General features: G+C 36.3%; 1 protein-coding gene across 6 annotated transcripts in view; it reads left to right on the top strand.

The window, feature by feature from the left end:
• Positions 1-10,452, top strand: part of LOC106870742 (arf-GAP with Rho-GAP domain, ANK repeat and PH domain-containing protein 1) — a 303,403-nt gene that overhangs the window by 244,410 nt on the left and 48,541 nt on the right. For all 6 annotated transcript variants that reach the window (XM_052968221.1, XM_052968222.1, XM_014916931.2 and 3 more), the window contains 6 exons: positions 1,932-2,114; positions 3,332-3,400; positions 4,300-4,336; positions 5,286-5,326; positions 8,271-8,298; positions 9,571-9,605. In XM_052968221.1, coding sequence (XP_052824181.1) covers positions 1,932-2,114; positions 3,332-3,400; positions 4,300-4,336; positions 5,286-5,326; positions 8,271-8,298; positions 9,571-9,605 — 393 coding nt within the window. The remainder of the gene's footprint in view (positions 1-1,931; positions 2,115-3,331; positions 3,401-4,299; positions 4,337-5,285; positions 5,327-8,270; positions 8,299-9,570; positions 9,606-10,452) is intronic.

Here is a 10,452-nt window from a genome sequence, read left to right as displayed (position 1 = left end):
TCTCTCAGTCTCTCTCTCTCAGTTTCTTTTTCTCTCTCAGTCTCTCTCTCTCTCTGTCTCTCTCTTTCCCTCTCAATCTCTCTCTCTCTCAGTCTCTCTCTCTCTCAGTCTCTCTCTCTCTCAGTCTCTCTCTCTCTCAGTTTCTCTCTCTCTCTCAGTCTCTCTCTCCCTTCCCCCTCTCTCTATAATCAGGTGCCCAAAGGGAAATAACGTTGTCTTGCTTGGGAGTAAAAACTATGATTGTAACAGTGTATATTCATGGTCAATTGCCCTGTATCTAAATTTTAAAATCATTGTCCTTCAGTTTTATAAAAGGGATTTGATCAATTTAATTATTTCATTTGATAATCAAATAATTAGCTATTTTAGAGGTTAAAAATGATAATTTTTTTATGGTTTATTTCTACCATTCAACAGAAAACAACTTTTAATAATTAGGCAAAAATTATATTTTAAAATCGCTTAGTGGTCTCGGGTATTACAAGGGAGATAATCATTTCTTCATAATATTTGGCGGGATTAGCAATTTGAAATTAAGGAACTATAAGTAATATGATGCATAGAATTTACGTTTAAAAAATTTTTTTGCTTACTTATTACAAAGTTTTTAAAATTAAAAAGAAATTTTGAATATCCAATGCCTATTAATAATTTAGTGTTCGTTAAAAAAATTAACCTTTTTGTTGTTGACCTGCTTAACTCTACTCTACCTTTAGTTGCATGAAAATAATACTTATGAAACCCATCATATTGAAGTTCCTATGGTTAATCTTTAGTAAGATATCATTACTGCGATATCAATACCAATACAAGATTTTGGTTGGTAAACCTTATTTAACTGTTTTAACTAAAACCTTCTTTTAAATGTTGAGTTTCAATAATAGAATAAATTTATTTTAAGTTCTTTCCTACATGTCTAAATGTCTGTTATTAATCCTTTAACTGTGAGTCTGGTATTTAACATTGCGGGTTATTCCAGTAATGCTAAAATATCTACAAAAACAAAATAAAAAACATGGCATTTCCTGCAAGTCATGTTGCCTCAGTGAGGTTGATAGATCATCATCATCATCATCATCATCATCATTTAATGTCCGTTGTCCATGAAGACATGGGTTGAATGGTTTAACCAGGACTGATAAGCTGAGGGTCTGCACCAGACTCCCATCTGATTAGGTATGGTTTCAACGGCTGGATGCCCTTCCTAACACCAACCACTCTGAGAGTATAATGGGTGTTTTTACGTGCCACTGGTATGATAATATTCTACAAAAGATGGAATGGTATATAAAACTACTTTCTAATTTCATGGATAATAAAATTTTGAATGGATATATCTGATTTCTACAGTAAAAGAGTTATCAAAATCATAAATTTTCAGACTGTGAACTTCGTGCTTAGAGATTTTATGCATCTACCTGTGTGCAGGCATGGTTGTGTGGTAAGAAATTTGCTTCTGAACCACATGATTCTATGTGCCCCTTAGGCAATTCTTTACTACTATAGGTTTGGGCTGACCAAATCCTTGTGAGAGGATTTGGTAGATGGTAAATAAAACAAGCCCATCATATATATATATATATATATATATATATATTTTTTTTTGTGTGTGTCTTTTTGCCTGAGTTTGTCCCCCACCACTGCTTGATTGCTGGTGTTAATGTGTTAACTTCTCCACTCCATAACTTAGTGGTCTGGCAAAAGAGACTGATAAAATAAGTTCCTGGCTTTAAAAAAGTAAGTACTAGGGTTGATTCATTTGACTAAAAATTCTTCATAGCAGTGCCCCGGTATGGCCACAGTCTTATGACTGAAACAAGTGAAAGATAAAAGATATGCTATGCTTTGACTGGTAAGAGCTGAAAAATAATCAGAAGATACAAAATATATCATCGTAATTTTAATTTCATTTTCTTTTTGAAACTTTGCAGTTACTTCTTAGAATTGGCAACGAGAATGCAAATAACTTTTGGGAATTTAATAAAAATCCAGACTTTGTCATTGACTGGGACACGAATGAAGCAGAACGTAAGCTGTTTATTGAAAACAAGTACAAGAACAAAGCTTTTGTCAACTATTATCATTGTTATAAAAACCATGAAGAGCTAAATGAGGTAAGTGCAATTGTTTATTTGTTTTTTGTCTTATATTTATTAACTGAATTGCTGGCATGGGTTATACGGTTTAGCTGGAAATGGTAAGTTAGAAAGCTGTACCAGGTGCCAGTGTGATTTTGGCTTGGTTTTTACAGCTTCATGTCCTTCCTAATGCCAACCACTCCAATAGTGTAGTGGGTGCTTTTGTGTATCACCAGTACAGGTGCTATTACATGTCACTGGCATGGATGCTGTTAGGTGTCACCGGCTCAGGTGCAGTTACATGTCACCAGCTCAGGTGCTGTGATGTGTCACTGGTACGGGTGCTGTGATGTGTCACCGGCACGGGTGCTGTTACATGTCACCGGCACAGGTGCTGTGATGTATCACCAGCTCAGGTGCTGTGATGTGTCACCGGCACAAGTGCTATGATGTGTCACCAGCACGGATGCTGTGATGTGTCACCAGCACAGATGCTGTTACGTGTCACCGGCTCAGGTGCTGTTACATGTCACCAGCACGGGTGCTGTGATGTGTCACCAGCTCAGGTGCTGTGATGTGTCACCGGCACAAGTGCTATGATGTGTCACCAGCACGGATGCTGTGATGTGTCACCGGCACAGGTGCTGTTACATGTCACCGGCACGGGTGCTGTGATGTGTCACCGGCATGGGTGCTGTGATGTGTCACCGGCACGGGTGCTGTGATGTGTCGCCAGCACGGATGCTGTGATGTGTCACCAGCACGGATGCTGTTACGTGTCACCGGCTCAAGTGCTGTTACATGTCACCGGCACGGGTGCTGTGATGTGTCACCAGCACGGATGTTGTTACGTGTCACTGGCATGGGAACTTAAAAAAATATATATATATATATAACTAAACAAAACAAACAATGGGTGTGTTGCTTGCCATTTTGAAGACTGCTTCATTAGGATTGATCTGGAATTTAACAGCAGCAACTATCACAAGCTTGTCTGATTTCCATAGATGCAATAAAAACCGACTTTGGTACCTTGGGCAAGTATCTTGTACTATGGCCTTGGGCTGACCGAAGCATTGCAATTGGATTTGGTAATTGGAAACTGAAAGTCTGTCATGTGCACATGTGTGTATTATAACACTCATGTCTCCAATAACAGAACTATTATAGGATGATATGATAATAATGATGAATAAATGATTATTATGTATGTGTGTATACATTTATTTGAAATCTCATTTCATCTATTATAGGCCCTCCTAAAAGCTGCACAGGACGATGATATACTGAAGACAATGAGAATTCTGTATTCAGGAGCAGATGTAAGTAGAAACTGTCCTGTGTTTGACCGTTGTTGCAAGATAGAGTTTGTTAGTAGTTTATAAGCATACACTTATGCTTTCGAAACTATACACTTTGCAGTAATTAGTGCAAGTAAACTAATTGAAATGTCAGTGCATTTTGAAATGTGAAGAGAAATCTGAAGCTCTGATATTAGTTCTAGAAATGTTTGTCCACTGCACAAATATTTCTAGGAAAACTACTTCCAGTATTTTGGAGGTGTACTTGTCAGGCAAGTATTTAGATCTGAGACTTTGATTTCATCATGTATGCCACATGTTAGCCTTTTAGAAACATGCAAAAACTTTTAACTTCATTTAAATATTTATTGTTTGTATATGCAGTTTCTAAAGTTCTTTGTTAGTCTACATAGTCCTTGAAATGTCTGTAATGTGGTAATATTCTAGAGCTAGGGCTATGTTCTTTTGGATAGTTCTAGAAGTCATAGCATCTCTGGCTGGTTCTACACATGATGGAGTTTTTGACTGCTTCTAGATTTGGCTGATCATAATTGTTCCTAGAGATGTCAGTCTCTGACTGATTTTAGAAATGACAGATCTCTGGGTGGTACTTTAGGCTATAATATCTCAGGTTAGCTTTACAGATGACTGCATGTATGGTTAATTCTGGACACGTCATCTTTGACCAGTTCTAGAAACAACAGCATCTCGCCATTTCTAGAAACAACAACATTTTTGGTCAATATTAGTGATAGCTTCTCCTGTCTCTTCAAGGAATGATTGCATCTCTGAACAATTCTGACTTGACAGTTTATCTCTTCAGTTCTAGTCATGTTGACAGATATCTGCTAGTTTTTAAAACTTGATTTTATTTTTTTGTACATGAATATATTATTGAATTTTTTCTTTTTTTTTTTCAGATAAATTATTATTCACCTAACAACCCTAACATGACAGGTAATACAATTAGTTTTTGTGCGCATGTGTGTGTGTGTTTCTTGCTTTAATCCTTTAGCATTTAATCCAGCCATATCCATAATGAACATTCTACTTGTTTTATGTTAAAGCTGACCAGATCCAACATCTGTGGTGTTGGCATGACATGAAGAGAGAGAGGTGGGGGGGGAGGCGAATTTGTCCTCTCAGTCATATAAGGTGTAACGTATCTCAGTGTTTACACACATAGACTCTATATCTTGATCATCTTAAAGTCTAAAACAGGCATGGGCAACCTTTATCAAAAGGTAAGCTGCATGAGATATGGCTTATCATCAGTTTGTCCACACTACAAAAGAATTCAAAGTTATTTTTCATTAGACATACCATTCATTAGACATACCATTAGACATACCATGGGCCATAGTTTGCTCATGACTGGTTAAAAAGTACTAGTAAAGACATCACCTTACTGAGCTTGTCTAATAAAACAGAGAAACATGCCCAGACTTATTACTGAATACCAAAGATCAGGCTTATTCATCATTGCATACACGTATAATTTTTAATTTATTTAAATTATAGAGTCATCTCCCTTACCATTCTTGACCAGAATTGAACATTATACTAATGTTTTTTGTCCTCACAAGTACAGATTGTAATTATATTTTTTGGTTCGTTACAATTGTTGCATATTTTATCACCCATTTAGTCATCGATTATGTTTGAACTGATTAATATTCCAACTATAATCAAAATTGCTGTTATACGCTTTCTAAAGATAAGCTCCCCCCACTCTCACATATGTTACCCCTTTTTCTCTTTACTTTTTGTCTTCAGTCATAGAATTTGCTTTTAATGTTTCCTTGCATGTTTTATAAACAGAATATGTTGATATCTTGAGTGTTTCTATAATGGAATGAATATATTTTTCAACTCTGATTTACACAACTTCTCTGCATTATTCCAGCTTACCAACTTGCTAAATCTTCTGGACAGAGACTACAAATAGTAAGTATTTCTGAGTTTGCAATTAAGCCCTTTGATACCAACCCACCTGATACTACCCCTGATCCTCTTGATACAATCTATGTATTTTAAAGTGATGTAAATTAAAATCTTCCCTCGATATTGGTTTCAAATTTTGGTACAAGGCCAGCAAGTTCAGGGGCGACGGTGGTGGGGAGTGGGTAGGTCAATTATATCAACCTCAGTGCTCAGCTGGTACTCATCTTATCAACCCAGAAATGATGAAAGGCAAATATGACCTCAGTGGAATTTGAACTCATAACATAGAGACAGATGAAATGCCACTAAGCATTTTGCCTGGCATGTTAACAATTCTGCAAGCTCACTGCCTTAATAATAATAATAATAATAATAATAATAATGTTGGTGATATACCGTGCTTATGTAGACCTGTCAAGCCAAGTGAGATCATAGTCGTGGCCGAAGCCAGTGTCATGTCAATGGCACGTAAAAAGCACCCACTACATTATGCAGAGACATACAATGACAGCAAACACATGAAAATGACCAAAGGCAAGCTGTTGCGCACAGGGCCAATGAGTCACAAGAGACAAGGGGAAAATGGTTAGAACAATTACGTCAACAAAATGCAATCTGCAGGAAAGAGAAAAACAATTAAAGGATACAAGACAAAGAAAAACTGCCAGAGTTGCCTATGAGACAATAGGTCAGTGAGGGATGAGACAAAGAAAAAAACCAGGAGCAAACAGTTGCTTGCAAGACTTCGCCAATCTTCAGAGGAAAGACGTAAGCATTTTGATCAAGATAGTCTGAATATGTTTGACAAAGGAGTTGCACCTTTTAAGGAGACTTGGAAAAGATCAGCTTTCAACTATGACCCAAAACATGATTATTCTACAGAGAAATTGATTGATATTGGAGTAATGTCAAAAGAGTGCAGTTTTCTTAAAAGAAAGAAATGAGAAAGAGAAAACACGAGTATGTGCTGTGATGCAGGGACGGTTATTTTACTGACGTTTGGTAAACCCACAGATACTTTGAAGGCATTGCTTTTGGGAAACACACCAAGGAGCATGCATTTCTTGAAAAACATTAGAGATTATAATTCTGCTTTCCAAATGACCTCCTTTGGTAGCAATATTATAATTAAGGACATAAGCGGCAACAATAAATCTATGGGAGGAGTTACATTAGTTTTGTCAGGAGACTTCAGACAGAAATTACCAGTCATTCTGAGAGGAACAAGATCTGATGAAATGAAAGCATGCATTAAGTCTTCACACCTATGGAATGAAGTACAGAAATTCTCCTTCAATGCTAACGTGTGAGCTTTATTACGTGGGAACCAATGTGCAGAACAGAATTATTATTATTATTGTGTGAAAGAGCAGTGTATGCCATCAAAGTGACACTGGGGTACAAATATACGAAGCCCAATATATGCATCATGACTACCTGTCTGAGAAGGGTACACCAGGCACATGCATCACAACCATATGTGCACAACATGATGATCGCATATGAAGATAAATAGCGCATGACTTTGCAGGTGGGACCCAGTTAGAATTTTCTTCAGGTCGAGTAGCCCATCTCACTCAAAAGGTCCCTAAATAAGAGTTGTTTAAAGATGTTGAACAAAACACCCATGTTTCCAAAGGTGAATTATCCAAACCCTCCAAAATTCCTTTCAACACATGGCCATGACGCTCCCCTATTACCATGACGCTCCCCCATTGGCCATGACATTCCCCTATTATTATTATTATTATTACGATCATGTAATTCATAGACAAGTCAGTATTTGTTTTTTGGAGTTAATAATGTTGTTTATGAATGTTGCAGTAAACATGAATAAGGTCATTGACCTTCCAGTAACACTCTTAAATATTAGTGATAGTATAGTTAAACAGCTGAATTTGAGTAAACTAGTGATGTTGTGTTGGTGAAATAATTTTACCATCTTCATCGTGGAATACATTTTAACAGTGAAATGGTTTAGACAATGGAATAATTATTATTCCTTGAGAATGAGCATTCTTAAGAAAAGTTAAGTGGTGCCAAAGGAAATGTAAACTGGGATTAGAGGGAAGGTGGGAGGGAAAGAGAGAGAAAAGAGAAGGATGGGATGAGGTTTAGTAGAAGAGGTGCGCATGGTCAGATTCAGAAGAAAATAAGAATATCAATAGATATGAAAACTGTTGAGAAAGAAGAGGAGGGAAACATTATTCAGGTATTCACTCTAACACACACACACACACACACACACACACACACACACACTGAGATATAAATACAAGGAGGCATACCTGTGTCTATAAACAAACAATGCAGACAAAATTATACAAGTGTCTTCACACACACGTAATAGCCCTCTCTACCCATCACACGTATACATTTTGATATATACATGCACACCTACCTGCAAACTCATACACACACATATATGCACTATATGCGCATACATACACGTACCTATGTATATGCATACGTTCACACATATTTACATGTTTATGCACACTTATCTGCATACACAAGCATACATACATGCACACAGAGATGCATACACCCACAAATGCATGTATAGCTACAAACAACAAAACTGCTGTGAGGTCATTTGATATGCTAGAAACTGCAGTTTAATCTCTCATTGTACTTGTCACCGTCCTGGATTGTCATGGCTGGAATATCTCTTGATTTGAGATTACTTGATGAGGTCTTAATCAGCTAAGCACATCTTTTTCACTTGTCATTTCTCCTCTCTCTCTTTCTTGATAGCATAAAATATATTCCACTAAACTATTAGAGATGATTGTTTCTTTCTATATTTTGTTATAGTTTAATTCTTTTTATAAACAATTTTGGCTGATCAACACTTAACTATGTTTGTTTCCATTTAACCTGTTGTATATTGAATCAAGTTAACTTTGATTCCATTTCTGAATGTTCATTTTTTTTCTGTTTGCAGGAATTTCTTCTTCAGAACCAGTGTGAAAGTAAGTTATTTACAAATGAAATATTTGTGTGTATATGCATATATAGTGGTTCATTGGCTCCATACTTGGCTTTTGAGCAAATATCTGATGGGATCATCATCATCATCATCATCATCATCATCAGTAAACGTCCGTCTTCCATGCTAGCATGGGTTGGACGATTTGACTGAGGACTGGTGAACCGAATGGCTGCACCAGGCTCCAATCTGATCTGGCAGAGTTTCTACAGCTGGATGCCTCTGCTAACGCCAACCACTCTGAGAGTGTAGTGGGTACTTCTACGTGCCACCGGCACGAGGGCCAGTCCGGCGGTACTGGCAACGGCCACGCTCAAATGGTGTTTTTTACGTGCCACCTACACAGGAGTCAGTCCAGCAGCACTGGCAATGACCTCGCTCAAATATATATATATATATACATATATATATATATAATACAGACAAGATAGTAATATTTCGAACGCAGTATAGCCATGAAAACAGCAGAAAGATTGGATATTTTACCCATACATGATGGAAAATGTTGTCAGCAGACAACTTTTTCCATCATATAAGGGCAAAATACCCAATCTTTCTGCTGTTTTCCTGGAATACGATCATTGACACCTCCCACTGATGAGGTCCAATAGACTAAAATCATGTGATATGAATTACAGCTCCCCCATAACAGATGCTTCCTGTCGGCTATGATTTGTGTGTGTGCTTTTATGCACCAAGTTCCTGTATGAGAAGGTCTCTCGAGGCTAATAATGCCGTATTCAATGTTCTAATAACACATCCTTGTTAAGTTAGAGATAAAGATATATTCAGATATATCCATCATAACATAATCAAGTTTGATAACAGTATCAAAATAGCACTTGCTACAAATGCGTAGAGTATGTGTACATGCACATACATCACCCAATGTGACAAAGATCAGAGGCAGTTGGTGAGTGCCAAAGCATCAAGATTTAGCATGTTTTCAAGCTGCACCAGTCACAAGAACATGATGGTAATGATGCATAATCCTATCACTTAATTTAGCCTTGGTATTTTGTGTGAAATTTTGTGAAATTTGCATAATTTGTCTTTAAAATAATTTCATTCTTCAGAAATATTTTTAAAGCGAAATATTTATTGAGAGTAAAGCAGCAGTTAAAATTGCAAAACAAACATATTTAGTATTTAATTTGGGACAAGTAATAAACTAAGTTTCATCGTCAGTGTTTTTATTTGTTTCAAATTCTAATTTTTTTAAAAATCTTTTTTTTTTTTTTCAAACTTTTTTCAGGAAAGATGAGTTCACAACAGGAATCAGGCGATGAGGTAAACACTTTTAAATATATATATATGTATGTTCTTTATTTATGATTGCTCATTGAAACTAATTAGGTTTATAGAGAAAGATAACTAAAGAAACTATTCAACAGTAATAGACACTGTTAAATTTCATATAAGACAGAATTTCTGAAACAACACTGCTGCTGCCACCACCACCACCACCACCACCACCATAACAACAACAACAACGACTACTACCACTACTATTACTACTACTACTTTGTGCAGTAAAAGAGTAAAGAGTACTGTATTTTCTGGCATATAACTGGTATATAGTATAAAATATGTAGTGTAAACATGGAAACAACATCACCTCTTTTTCAGATCCTGATGCATTTCACATGGAATGTTTGGCTCTCCAAAGTTATCTTGACCTACAAACTATGTTTTGGGCTGTAAATTCTGGTTTGAAAAATTCAGTTTGTATACCAAAAAATACTGTAATTGAATTTTTTATATTACTGGAAAGATAATGTTTCTTTAGAGGAGTTGAATATATAAAAAGATTATACACCAATTTGATGATGAAAAACTTGTTTGACAATACTTCTTTTGACGGCTATTGACCACTCTGCCTGATAGTTGCTTTTGCGCTGTAGGTAGGCAAGAAGGATTTTTATATTGAGGATATTTGAGAATGTGGCTGTCTTCAATAGGCTGCATAGTTAGGTTTCCAAGTGAGCATATCCCAATAGGCTTCAAAGAAATTGTCAGTGGGGTGGGTATTTATATTGCCAAATTTGCATATGAAATAAAGAAACAAAATATGTCTTGCCTTTGACCTTCTTTTAGTATAATTTGAATCATTCATTATTTTAATTTGAGATATAAT

The sequence above is a fragment of the Octopus bimaculoides genome, chromosome 5 (assembly GCF_001194135.2).
Source record: "Octopus bimaculoides isolate UCB-OBI-ISO-001 chromosome 5, ASM119413v2, whole genome shotgun sequence".
Taxonomy (NCBI): Eukaryota; Metazoa; Mollusca; class Cephalopoda; order Octopoda; family Octopodidae; genus Octopus; species Octopus bimaculoides.
Note: the sequence above shows the minus strand (reverse complement) of the source record. Positions and strands in the feature narration are given on the sequence as shown.